Source organism: Pundamilia nyererei, unplaced genomic scaffold (genome assembly GCF_000239375.1).
Source record: "Pundamilia nyererei isolate P.nyererei 1_Seehausen unplaced genomic scaffold, PunNye1.0 scaffold00081, whole genome shotgun sequence".
NCBI classification, from domain to species: Eukaryota; Metazoa; Chordata; class Actinopteri; order Cichliformes; family Cichlidae; genus Pundamilia; species Pundamilia nyererei.
The window spans coordinates 416,411-430,540 of NW_005187482.1; the positions used below are offsets into that span (position 1 = coordinate 416,411).

General features: G+C 42.7%; 1 protein-coding gene across 4 annotated transcripts in view; it reads left to right on the forward strand.

Moving 5' to 3' along the window:
- Positions 1 to 14,130, forward strand: part of grin2ba (glutamate receptor, ionotropic, N-methyl D-aspartate 2B, genome duplicate a) — a 139,613-nt gene that overhangs the window by 99,643 nt on the left and 25,840 nt on the right. For all 4 annotated transcript variants that reach the window (XM_005737969.2, XM_005737971.2, XM_005737970.1 and 1 more), the window contains 4 exons: positions 6,074 to 6,282; positions 6,703 to 6,874; positions 12,578 to 12,731; positions 13,978 to 14,103. In XM_005737969.2, coding sequence (XP_005738026.1) covers positions 6,074 to 6,282; positions 6,703 to 6,874; positions 12,578 to 12,731; positions 13,978 to 14,103 — 661 coding nt within the window. The remainder of the gene's footprint in view (positions 1 to 6,073; positions 6,283 to 6,702; positions 6,875 to 12,577; positions 12,732 to 13,977; positions 14,104 to 14,130) is intronic.

The window sequence follows — 14,130 nt, forward strand, 5'->3', positions numbered from 1 at the left end:
CTTAGTGGAGGTCCCAGTAAATTCACCCCAAGGTCAGATCGTTTAATGCTCAGAGAAATTGCTACAAACAACAGAAGTGCTATATCTCAGACTCTTCAGACCTCAGTTAGCATGTTAAATGTTAAAGTTCATGACAGTACAATTAGAAAAAGAATGAAAAAATATGTTTTTTCAAAGGGTTTTCAGGAGAAAGCCTCTTCACTAAAAACAGCAGCAGCACTGCTCAGGTTTGCAAAGGTGCATCCGAACAAACCACAAGACATCTGGAACAATGTCCTTTCGACAGATGGGACATGAGTGGAGATGTCTGGCCATAATGCCCAACCCACATTTGAAGAAATTCAAATGCAGCATATCAGCATAAACACCTCATACCAACTGTGAAGCACAGTGGTGGAGGTGGCTGTAAAGTCAATTCAGTGACCTTACAGCCATTGAGTCGGCCATGAGTCCTCTGCATACCAAAGTATTCTCGAGTCAAATACGAGTCCATGTGTCTGACAGCTAATGCTTGGCTTAAAATTGGGCCGTGGAACAGGACGACGATCCCAAGCACAGCAAATATACAACAGAGTGGCTGAAAAAGAAAAGAAAAGTATTGCCCAGTCACATACAACCTGATAAAAATGCAGTGGAATCTTAAGTTAGCTGTGCATGAATGAACACCTGCAAATCTCAATGAACTGAAGCAACATTGCAAAAAAGACTGGGACAAAATTCCTCCACATTGACATGAGAGAAAGTCATACAGAAAACAATTACTGCAAGTTATGCTGCTAAATGTGGTTCTACAAGCTAGTGAATCATGTGGTCTACGTAGTTTCTCACCGTGCATTTTGGCTTGATTTTTGTTAAATAAATAACGAAACGGTGTAATGAATCATCTATTCTGGTTCATTCTGTTTACCTAAACCTCGTGCAGACTAGATATTTAAAACTTAGAACTGACAGAGGATGGGCAACAATAATTTGACAAATTAATGCTGTTGAAACTTTACTGGCCCTACTTTGTAAATGCCCAACAAAACGCAAGATTTGTTTAAGCTAGCTCTGTAGCGTTTTGAACAATGAACAATTTCTCGTTCTTCACCTTAAAAAAACAACAAAAACTAAAGAGCTGTCCTTACTTTGAAAGCTTTCATCCTGGCAGCAGTGTGAGGTGAGGGATTTTTTTTCTGCAGTGGCAGAATATGGAACACAAGTCACTAAAAAGGCCTTCGTTTTTCCTCCATGGATAGATAGATAGATTTTGACTCAAGACGGGTGAAAAAAACAACACTTTTGTTCCGTGTCCACTACTTGCGGTCATGTTGGAGTACTGTTTTGCCTGCCAGGGTGTTGAGACGGTCACATGACGATCACATGACTGAAAACTATGGATTCATAAAATAATGTAATTTTGGTCCTGTTGAAACAAAGAACGCCTTAAGGGTGTGATCTGGACTTGCTGCCATTAGCAGCATTAACTGACACAACGTTGAGTTGAGCCGTGATTATGATGACATTATTTAAGACAATGTGTGTAGAACAAGTTGCTCATACACTGATAATATTCTAACTGTTACCTGCTGTGGACAAAAGTAGACTCCCAACTTCCAGTGGCTTTTTTTATTAGCATGTTCTGCTAACGCTTCCACGCTCCCACAGAACAAAGGCATGCAGGTTTGAGTAACTGTGTGGTAAAATTGCCCGTGAACACAGAGGTGAATGGCTGTCCGTTTATGTGTCAGCTCTGTGATTGACTGCCAGCCTGCCCAGTTTGTATCCTTCCTCTTGCATAATGCAAACTGGGATTGGTTTCCGCCTCCTTATAACCGTCACACATGAGCAGTTATAGCTAAAGAATGGAGAGATGAGATTGAGTCTGATGCACAGAAATGGTTCAGGCACTGCACTGTGCCACAGGCCTTTAAAGCTGAGAGGTTGAAAGTTCAGCTGCGAGAGAGTTGCTGACTCGCGTATCGAAACGTACGACTTAATGAATAACAACTAAATGTCAGTCAAACTTTAAATGTAAAACTTCCGTTCAGTGAATGAAGGTGCAGATTTTTCATTGTACAGACTGGGAAAAAAGTCTCCAAGCACAGGTGGAAAAGAAGATGGTAGTGAACATATGGCAACAATAATCCCGTGTCCACAACCTTAAATAAACCTGACGCATCACCACCTGCCAAGTCACCGGCATGCATCTGTGTTTCCTGATGCTTACCCTCTATTGTTTCTGTGTCCTGCAGTCTGACTCCTTTGACTCTCCCTATTCTTTATTCTCTGTATTTCTCTCTTTCTTCTGCCTCTCTAATCTATATTCTGTCCTCTGATCGGAGAACAAGGTGAAACTCTCCCCTCCTCTCTCTCCTTTCTATCCCGTTCTCCCCTTGCAGCCTGAACCACCCCATCCCTTTTCCTCCTCCTCCTCCTCCTATTCCCTCGCTCATGTTTAATTCTTAGCTTGACTTCCAGCTGAACCACTTTTCTTGGATCCTAATGAGTTCCAGCTACAAACATCCTTCCACTGCATCTTTGAAGTAGCAGGTATACTGTAGTACCCAGTCATGCTTTTTGCCCTGGCTGGTTGATTTTAACCCTTCAATACACCCCACTCATTTCTTAGTCCCCCACCTCCATCTCTGTCTCTCTCCATCACTTGCTCCAGCTCACTACCCCCCCCCCCTTTTTTTTTGTCCCAACAGGAAAAAGGCTGCATTGTGTCCCAGAGATACACAGCCTTAGTTTGTCCACTCCAGGCAGCCTTGCCAAGTTTGTGCTCCCCAGAGTCCAATGTGTTTGAGCACATTTACATATTTAATGAGAGTGCAAACCTAACTTTACATACTCACACGACAGCTCCCTGTCCTCCCCTGCCTCGCATTATACCGAGTCCAATTAGCTGATGATCCATTCCCACTTCCACCCACGTCTTTCCGCTCATAAAAATGGCCTACTTGGCACAACTGGAGGAAAGGGCACAGGCATAGTCTCCAGGTATGGTTTTATGTGAGAGCCATCCGGGGGAAATTGACTAATTGATGACGCTTATTCAGTGGAGTAGAGCCACAAGGGCTAGAGGGTCCTCCAGACCTACAGCTGGACACTCCTCTACAGAAGAGCCTGTATTTTGCATTTGAATGAGCTCCATCTCTGGCTTTCTTTCTCTGTCATCCCGACACTCACTTGGCTCTTTCTCTTACTTTAAACTCTCCCTTTCTCTCTGCAAAATTAGCTGCTTCTCATCTCTTTTTTTCTTCAATTAATCTCTCCATCCACTTCTGTATTTCTCTACCCGTCCTCTACGCTCTATCTGAATTCTGCACTTTCCCTCTGTTTCAGTCTCGCCCTTCAGAATAACCTTGTTCTCATTCTCTACTCTGTGTCCCAGTCCTCTCCTCTCCTCTCCTCTCCTCTCTTTTTTACACACTCTCTTGAAATATTAATTTCACTTACTGAGTTGAGAGGTGAACAAACAAAACAAAAAAGTTATGGCATCTCTCTCTGTGAGTGTTCTGTTCTCCTGTTAGACACGAGGCTAGAGTGGAAGGAGTCGTGCACGAGACTGACGAAGCGAAAGGTAGAAGCTCTGGTCAGGATGACAGAGAAGCGGAGGACAGTGAAGGTAGTGGACAGACGAGAATAAAGGCAGCTGAAGCTGAAAATCAGAGTATAACTACAGGTTGTTTGAACGCCATAAATCTTGAAAATAAAGAGTTATAAATGCTTGAGGGTGAGTCTTTGTAGCAATCCTCAGATATTGTATCACGAGACGAGCGCCAACAGTCGTACGCCTGTTACTTTTTTGATAAAACCCTTGGAAGACCGTCTGTGGGAGTCAGACTATTCCCCAGACTTTTCTGTTTTAAAGATGAGGAGAGCGGTTGGTCACGAACAGCTAAGTAAACAAAAAGGGTTTTGTGTAAAGAAGATACTGACTAAACTTAGGAAGGAAAAACGGGGAACTTTAAATATCAGTGGGGGCAGGGATAGAGAAACAAAGCTTGCTCAGGGAGGGGCAAGCTCAGGTGGCTGCCCCTCCCTCAGCTTGGTTCTCCCCAAGATTTCTTCCTGTTAAAAGGGAGATTTTCCTTCCCAATGTCGCCAAGTGATTGCTCATTGTGGGTCATCAGGTTGTTGAGGTTTTCTGAGGCACGCTGAGACAACTGCTGATGGGATTTGGTGCTATATTATATAAATAAAATTGACATGAACTGAAAAATTAAATCATAATTAAAACAGTTAAATAATGGCTCAGTAGTCGTGGGATTGTAAACGTACCACCCATCCTTCAGCTGGTAGAATTACAGGGGAACCTTATACACCTTCAGCTTCCCTTCTGTCCACCGTCATAATTAAAAATGGTCTTAGAGACATCTGGAGGAAGCTTCAGATGTGAGAAAATACACATATGTGGAATCTCTGAAGGCAGCTGGAGGGCAGCCAGGCTTGATAGAATTTAGGTTAATCAATTTTACAGTAATACGCTGGTTAAAGCAGCAATACCACCTGTTGGTTTCTTTGATCACCATTTAGTGATTTTTAGGCATCTCTTTGCTGGCATGCTGTTACCATATTGTCACTTTAATGTGCGACTGACCCATAACAGAGAGTTCTGGCAGGATTTCTCTGACTTCTGGAGTCACTGGAGACTTGAAAACAAAAAGATGTTGACAATCTGTCTCAATGGGGAGATCTAAGAAAAACACAGGTTAGTTTTGTTGGAATTCTTCTCACCAAAAATACACGGTGACACAATAGCTATTGGACAAAACTGTTTTCAGGAGTTAGAAAAGGAAATCAGGTTGTTACAGGGTAGAATTATTAGTTTGATAGTGAAAACACCACTTGGGATAGCAGGAAGTGGCTTTAGGTGGGGTTCTTCTAAAAATGTGATTTAATTAAAACTCAGGAAACTGGGGTAAGATCTCTATGACTTCTGGAAAAGCTACGAGAAGAAGTCCCTATTGCCTCTCTAAAAAGCCATCCTGGTATCTTTAGAGAGAAAGTAGGGACTCACTTTCCAGACAACAGGTGGATCTTGGTGCTTGACTTTCCATCATTATTAATTTGTGCTACAGTGGGGAAGCAGGATGAAGAAGGATCGCCATTATCTTTTTTAAACCTGAACTACTTAACTGGTGTTGAAGAAAGCTTTGTACGCCGTGGCTGGCAAAGTTGTCAAAAAAGCATCACTGGCCGCTTTAGGTGGTTTGGCGTGTCGGCTTGGGGTCGTCTCCTAGGGGCAGTTGGAGATCCTTGTACAAACCTTCCATAGAGAAATGCCGTGTGGATCTCCAGTGGTGTGTTCACCAGAGAATGGTGTGGCTAGAAACAGACATGTGATCCAAGAGCAGGAAGCCACTGTTTTCTTTCTGTTAGGCTTAGAAAACTTTGAAACACCTGTGGCTTGTCTGTCCCACAAGCTTTCTGCAGTGTAGGAAGGTTTGTTTAATGAACATCTAATAGACTAATGTAAGCATGGGCTCATGAAGAGTAACCTAATGAATGGGACAGGATCTCTAAATGTTAAATTTATGAATTTTTTAGTATGAAAATCAAAGGATATGCCATCTATTTTAGCGGGTTTCTCCTGGGGTGAGTGGAGCAATTGTACATATATTAAACTTTCATTTGAATTTTCTTGTTTTAAATGAAAAGTTTAACCGATAAAGAATCTGTCAAAGGTAAAAGTCACCTCTCATCTCAAAATCACAAAAATACAGAAAGTAGAAAAAGAAGCTCTAAAATTATATTGAGATATTTTTGCTTGAACACCATGCAGGATCGCTGGTGATATATTTCAGAGCTGTTTGCAGTTGCAGAGCTGCAGTTATTTTTTTATGGTCTTGAGTTACTGCAGTGTGAAATTTAATCCAAATTCTTGTTTTTATTTTGATTTCTGCCATTTGATGTGTTTCACTGTTATTTTCGGCACTTCAAGGCTCAATCACAAAAGACGAAAATAAAAAGACTGCAAGTCTCTCCGTGATTACTATTAAGCAACTACATAAAGGAATAAAGTCTTACTTGGTGTGTGATTTTAAAGGCAGACTTACTCTCTTTTGTTTTCTCGATGTTTCTCCAGGTGGGTAAATGGGAGAACGGTTCCCTGTCCATGAAGTACCATGTGTGGCCTCGCTATGAACTATACGGGGGACCAGCAAACAGAGAGGATGACCACCTGTCCATCGTGACATTGGAGGAGGCTCCGTTCGTCATTGTGGAAGACGTGGATCCGCTTAGTGGGACGTGCATGAGGAACACTGTACCCTGCCGGAAACAGATCAAATCAGTGTGAGGCTCAAATTTCACGTGTAGAAAATCTGTGTCAGATTAATGCTGAAATGCCTGAGAATCAAACGTAAGAATGCGTTACAAGACAAAAACGAATTTCCACCGAGTAAAAGGTTAGATTAGTGTGAGTTTTTACACATATTTTTCCTGCCATCTGCCACTGTAGCTCACAGATCCACCTACTGCAGAACTGACCGAAGCAGAAATGAAAAGCCTGGCAACTGCCTAAAATTTGCTTGTGAATGATGTTAATTTCCCACGGCAGCTTTGCGGAGCCCGAGGTGGAATCATTTCACACTTCATCGGTGTGACAGTGACAGTGCCAGAAACACCAAATCACTTTTACAATTAATGATTCATGGCCATTCACACAGATGTACATTTTTAATTAAATAATTGTCCATCTGTCCTTTTATGCAGCAATCAGACAAAAGAGTCAGGGATCTACATCAAGCGTTGCTGTAAGGGTTTCTGCATCGACATCCTGAAGAAGATTGCCAAGTCAGTCAAATTTACCTATGACCTTTACCTGGTCACCAATGGAAAACATGGCAAGAAAGTCAATGGAACTTGGAACGGCATGGTGGGAGAGGTAAGGATGCAATACGTCTGTTTGTGTCTTATTTTTTAATTTTGCACACCTTGACTCCATTACTTGCAGAAGTGACAGTTCTGCATGTAATGGAGACGATATCATCAAAAAGGATATCCACTAATAATGTTCTGGGGAAACGGAAACTTCTCATTGTCATGCATGTGCAAATTATATGACAGTTGCACTTATTTCCATCAGGACTGCTACTGTCAAAATAAAATTATGCCCATCTGCAGTCATTTCTTGCAAGACCCCCCATACAAAACAGAGCAGACATCAATGACAGCAGAGACAGCATTAAAATAAGGGCTTAGTCATACAGACCTGGAGGCCAACCAACTGTCAACCACCAGTTGTGACGGAAAGATAAAAATGGATGTTCCTGACCAGTTGCGAGTGATTGGTGGAGTTTGCTGTCTGATGCTAGCACCAAAAATTCCTTGTGATTTACTCTCTGAGTAAAAAGCACAATGCAAATCAGAAACTACCCTTCAACCAATTACATGCACTGGCATATTCTGCCAGGGAGGTCACGAACTACCAGAAATCAATCACAATCAGTTTAGACACATCATACATACATCATGGCCTAGCAGACCATTGTCGACATGTTGTAGTTTTTCACTGTCACCAGGGGGCAGTGTGACAAACAGTCTGTGGACTCTTGCTTGTGTTGTTATTGGTCCATTAACCAGCTATGGACAAGAACAAAGGTATATGATACATAGAGCTGAATTGAACCCGAATGTTAAAAACAATGAAAAATGTCCACTACAGCCACCAGCCAGGCTTCTCTGCTGTATTTCTCGTGCTTCACCCATTTGTGGTAATGGCCGCTGTTGCTCCCTTCCCTGTTCTGACCCACTTTTCCAGTCAGTCAGCATTGTGTTTTTGGAGGATTGGACGCAAGTATGTTTCCTTAGGTTAAAAAGCCCTCTCTGGAGGGCACAAACATAACCAAAAAAACACAAAATAAGAAAAACAGTGTGAAAAAAGTAGCTGGGGGTGGAGGTGGGTTGCAAAGTGGCTTGGAGATGCAAGATCAACTTTAGGCAGGCTAAAGCAACTCTCTAAACCCAGCTGAATGAGTATGAAGTATATAAGCTGGTGTGGACTGGCACTGAGGCTTCCTCATATCCACTGATCTGCTCAGAGAACAGCCTGAGCTCGGTTTGAAGTAACAATAAAAGGTGCCATTTCAAAACTATTGGCGCTACAAAATGAATAAATTGGACAGCAGAAATATAAAGTCAAAGCTGTGTACCCTTTGCCTCTTACTGCATCGTTATATCGGCTGCTTGTTGTTTTTACCATGCAGCCAGTGTGATTCTTTTTTCTCTTGTTCTGCTGAAATGAGCGGACCGCATTAGGATGCTTGGAGTTACTGCCAAGTTGGAGGTGAAGGTGAATAAAAGATCAAAGGGGAAACAAAGTTACTGTCTGCTTTCAATGTCCTGAGCTATTTTTAACTCACACAGGGGCTGCCTGAAGGGTTCGTTTCCTCTTTGAAGCTCGTTTTCATACCTTGAATTATAAGCTTCCCTTTCCGGGTCAAGCTTCTGCCACACGGGCCTAATTCTTATGTCAGATGGGTTAAGCACCTCACCCCAGGTTCAGCTCAGTCAGCTGCAACAATTCACTGCGGGCTTGAAACATTTCCTAATCGACATTGCTCCCAAGCTAAGGTCGTTGTCAGTTCTCATACTTCAACCTATAAGAGCGAACTGCACTTGTGCTGTCTGACGTTGGCCATTTGTTAATGAAGGCAAACAGATCAATAGGACCCCAAAGGTCACGGGTTGAGAACATGTTTTGTCAGAGTTGCTACTGAAGGACTTTGGCTTTGCCCAACTTTGCGTGGATAATAAAGTTCGAGCAGCCTTCGGAAGTCACAGAAGACAGAGACGAGATGAGTTTACGTGTCTGCTTTTTCCTGCGTGGACACTTTTGCTATTCAATTTACTGACACATTTAATCTCTTACATAAAGCCATTACAGTCAACCTCTCTTTAGTGGGCACCGAGCTGTAAGTGTGGCCACCTGTAATAAACTCTATCGCCATGACTAAAAGCGTCGTAATGTACCATCTCCTTCTCACCTCCACAGATGAATGGTCATTAGGAGAATAGACGGGGGGAGGGGGGCATTTATCCACCTCTCTTGCACATGCAGACAGCAGACTCTAATGTCTGAGTAAGCACAGAAAAACATGAACCAAAGCAGACACGTAGACACAAAGAAACCCTATTTGGTGATACCGTTTCTTTATGTTGCACTTGTAAGGTCAGATTTACACTCTCACACTTCAGCAAAGCTCCGCCATAACTGCTGGATCTAACTAAATCCGACCTGCGTCCTTCTCCGCTTGGAGAACAGCCAAAACTGCAGCATATCTCACATTGACGGCGGACCGAGATCTGGACCGACGGCGACGCACGCTTGCACACGAAACATATCTCGCAGAGATCATCGAGGGCGTTTTCAAAATTTGCCACAGCTCACAAAGACAAAAGATCAAATTTAAAAAAAGAAAAAAGAAAATCAATGAATGTGATGAGAAGTCCTACATTTTGTCCTAACTCAATTCTAGCAGTTAGTGTCACATTTCATGGGCTGCACTGACTTGCGCTGCCCCCAGTGCACCTAATCTAAAATATTAGAGGCAATACGCTTGATTACATGAATTTTAGCCTCGCTAGCAGAGACGCATAAAGACTGGCACGCGCGCACACACACACACACCAGCCAAGACACATAAACAATCGCAAACGCAGAACCTCGCTCACTCATTCTCAATAACACCCACATGGGTCACTTTCATAACACGGAGAGAACAAGTCGTAGGAGGGAGATGGAGAGAGCGAACGGGGAGAGAGGAAGTGAGTACGCTGCTGGTTGGACTCGCTGTCTTCCCCACGGAGATGTTCGCACATTAAGGCACGCACACACAAAGGCAATCACGCACATCCATACTCATATGCTGGCAGAATAAGCAAGATCGGAAAGTTACAAATGCACACATGCTGCACACATGCTGCACACACATAAACACTTGACAAAAAAAAAAGCATTGCAGATAATGTGCAGAGCAGATGTGGAATATTCTCCCTGCCTGTAAAGGTCCACTTCACAGGTAGCGAACAAAGGTTCACTCGCTTCTCTTTGTCTTTTTCCCTTTTATGACTCACTGTTGCGTGCGCGCACTCACTCTAACACTGAAGCACACAGCGGAGCTTTGACTCACACTAGTCACACACGCCTTATTAACTCAGAGAGACAGTCCTGTCCCACTTGTGCTGTAGGGCTGTAGAAATTTGGGGCTAAATATACTACCTGTGCAGAGGTATGGAAGGGGAGGAAGGCAGGTAGAGGAAGGCATTGGGGCGGCTATTTCAAGCAGCCCTGACCCACTGTGGTAACCCACTTACTCCCTCCCTCTTTGTGTCTTTCTCCCCCTCTCCGTCCCCTGGCGAGCGTCACGAGTGTCCAGTCCGAGTGCTATATGTGTGGAAAGTGTGCTGTCTCGATCTACCGCGCTCCATCTTTGTCTCCATTGCCTCCATTTTCTTAGCCTCATGTTTCTTTGCACACTTTTGTTTCCTTTCTTTCCTAACCTCATATCAAATTTAATCTCCCTCGTATGCCGGAAAACTCTTTTGGACAGCTAGCAGATAGAGAGTACCCTGTCTGCATCATGTTTTATACATGTTAATGGACAAGGAGAAGGGAACTACAAAGGAACTACAACTTTTCTCCCTTTCTCAGAACAAAGTTTAACTTGAGGAACTGAGCTGTGGTTTTGTTCTTTGGAGAGGTTGGTGTTTCAGCCTCTTTTGCTCCGCGTGGTTACTGAAGACGAGGGTAAAGTGTTGTATGTATTCTGGGACAGATGTTATTGGAAGGAAGTGAGCAGCTTGACAAGAAGACCGAAAATAAGGTCCACTCTAAAGTTTAAAGTGTTCACCAACCAGAAATCAAATCTACATGCTTTTTCCTCCAGCCTGCAGTGCCGTCTGTCATTGAGATTCTTTTAATGTGCATTTTAAAATATATCTGCTGTGGAAATGTCTGCTTTCTCTTGAATATTCTCTTGAATAAAAAATCACTTTAAAAAATCCACAATCCCTGTTGTGAGCAGTTTAATATAGGAACCAATTTCCTTCTATCAAACTACACCCAGCAATTGTATCAGTCAGCCGAAGAAAGCATCCATCCTCCCTTCAGGAGAGGCTCGTGGGTACAACAGCGAGACATTACTGCTAAATTTTTCAAATGTGTTTTTTGGAACTTTTTCCCTCATGAAAGAAAACTGCTTTCAGCTGCTCCCTTATTAAAAAAAGAGTCGCCAGAGAAGGTGGTGCCACATATTTGATTTGCCAGATTTGCCCTTCCTGACACAACCGTGAAGGAGTTTGTGTCCATTCCTGGGATCAAACTGGGGATCTTTTGTTTGTTAGGTGAATGTGCCAAATCAAGTCCCATTTATATCCTTTATATTTAAGAGAAGGCCGACATCCCTTCAGCTGATATCTTTAAAACTGTGAAACTGACAAAAAACACTAGGGGATAAATACAGGACAGAGAAAAAAAACCCCTAAATTTAATTTTGGTCCCAATAATCCCTTTAATATGTCTTCCATAAACAAAGCATAGGTCTAACTCATGCTTTCTATGACCTTTAGATATCTGGAGCTAGGGAGGCAGTACATAATCAGGTCTGTTTGTTTGTTTGTCTGTTTTTTAGCAGTCTAGCATCCACAGTTTCAGAGATATCATTTTCAAATTATGTGTGATGCTAGATACCAATAACAGCTCGAGCTGATTGGTGAAAATCAGGTCAATTGCACACCAAAAGTGAAAATCAGTAAAACCTTTACTCACAATTTATTTTATGGGTCATCTTCAAAATTTACAAAATACTAGGCCTTAAGGGACACGAATACCTACAAGTTGGCTAAGCATCTGACCTCGACCTTTATTATTAGTGCCAGAGGTCAAAGTTGACCTTAAAAAAGTCACATATTGAGTAATGAATCACATAAAAGGGCATAGAGACAGCTGTACAACACACTTTTTATTTTTTGCGCTGTCTGAGTGCTCTTGTTAACTAATTAACTCTGTGATTACACCGGCCTTGTTTATGATCTACATAACGACCTGTGACATAGGATGCCGCCATATGCTTATGAATTGTGACCATGTGATCATCTTAAAGTCAGTACAAAAACATGTCCTATCGTGAAACCTGCTCGTTACCACTGACATGTTAGATAATCCAGAACTTCTCTGCTAAGAGGCTCGTTTTTCATTCATCCTGAAGCAGAGGGGAACCTGAATAGACGGTATAAACAGTATTTGCTTTCCACATTAATGATCTTAAACTATAAGGATGTCCACCTTTGTCTCTGTTACATCGCCAAACAGGATTGATTCACATTTAGAAAGACTGCACAGTCACCTTCAAATGAACCGATGGCTGTGATATGCTATTTTTATGCTGTTTTATGACCATAAGCTATTCTTAACTATCTCCATTGAAATAGTTTTTTGGAATGTGTTTGTTGCCACAGTACACAAGACTGCATTCATTGCCTTACTCTGCCTCTGTTATTGATAGCTGCCTGATGGATGTGTTGTGAAACAGATAACAGACACACTTTCTCTCTTTCTGCTTTTTTTTTTTTTTTGCATCTTGCCTAGGTGGTGTTAAAAAACGCTCACATGGCCGTCGGCTCCTTGACCATCAACGAGGAGAGGTCAGAGGTCATTGACTTTTCCGTCCCCTTTATTGAGACAGGCATCAGCGTCATGGTCTCTCGCAGCAATGGCACCGTTTCGCCCTCGGCTTTCTTAGGTGAGGAAGGCGAGCTGTAAAAGGTTGGGGGAGGGCGGCAGAGATGGATCAGGGGAAGAGACCAAAGGCTGTGTTTTGACCTGTGTGAGCACTGATCCAGGAGAGACCGGTCAAACTTGTAGGAATGTCTTCTTTTGTGCAGTTTATTGAAAAAAACTAAACAAAAACACAATAATGGATAAGCCACCAGGCATTTAAGCACTATTCTTAAAGGATTGATCTTCATTTGTGCTCTGATCTGGCGGGTTTTGGAAAGTTTTGTTTTTTTTAAATCAGCATTTTGAATGTAGGATGGCCTAATGGCCAGTGCACAGGAAGTGGAGTTTAATTTAGTCATGCTTAAAATGCATTGTTCTTTATCAAATGGCAAAAAATAAGAGGAAAAAGCATGCATGTTTGTTAAGCTAGCATAGACAGGCTCCTTCATTTAACTGTATGTGGACCAATGGTGCTTTTGTCCCTAGTCAGCTCCACCAAAGCCCCTTTAAAGAGAACAAAATCCCCTCTGTAGTACAGACCCATATAGTGTATGCAGTTTGTACTGGTGGTGGAGTCCAAAATGATCCATAGAGTCCACCCTGGAGGACAAATTGCATTTGAATATCTTTATATTTACACGTACAGTAAAGCTGGATCCTTTTGAACTGTACAGACTTTTTCAGTTTCACTTAAATGGTTCGACTTAACTCCTAAGAATTCTTGAAATCTTTAAGTTTAAAAGCAATTTTTGCACAAATGTCTTTTCGTTAGCCTTCCTGACAAACGGACAGTGATGACTTTTTATTACGCTGTTTGATTTTTTTCCCCTTTAAAAGTTGAACAGAAAGAGATTTAGTGGCCACGCCAAATGATAGGAGCCAAGTTTCAGCACATTTGCACAGCGAACACTGGAGTGCATGATAATACGGCTAACTGTTTTGCTCCCTGTCTCTTTGCCCTCTTATATTTCCCACTCCCACTCCATTTCTCTGATGCTTCCTTCCTCTTCTCAATCTGGCGCACCACATTTGCATATTTCTCTTGCCCTCTCCTCTCTCTTGCTTCATTTTCTCTTTCTCTCCGCCGCCCTCGCTCTTTTTCCCTCTCCCTCGCTCTCTGCTAATGTCCCTTGTCTATTCCCCGTCTTCTGCCTCCTTACACACCCCACCGCCGCCCCACCCATTTACTTATCTCTCTCTGTCCATGCTCCCCCCCTTCTCCCTTCATCTTTCTCTCCTCTTCCCTCTCTCGCTCTCTCGCCCTCCAGAGCCCTTCAGTGCGGATGTGTGGGTGATGATGTTCGTGATGCTGTTGCTGGTGTCAGCAGTGGCTGTGTTTATATTCGAGTACTTCAGCCCTGTGGGCTACAACCGGTGTCTGGCTGACGGCAGAGGTGAGAGGCTTCAGCGCAACATGCACA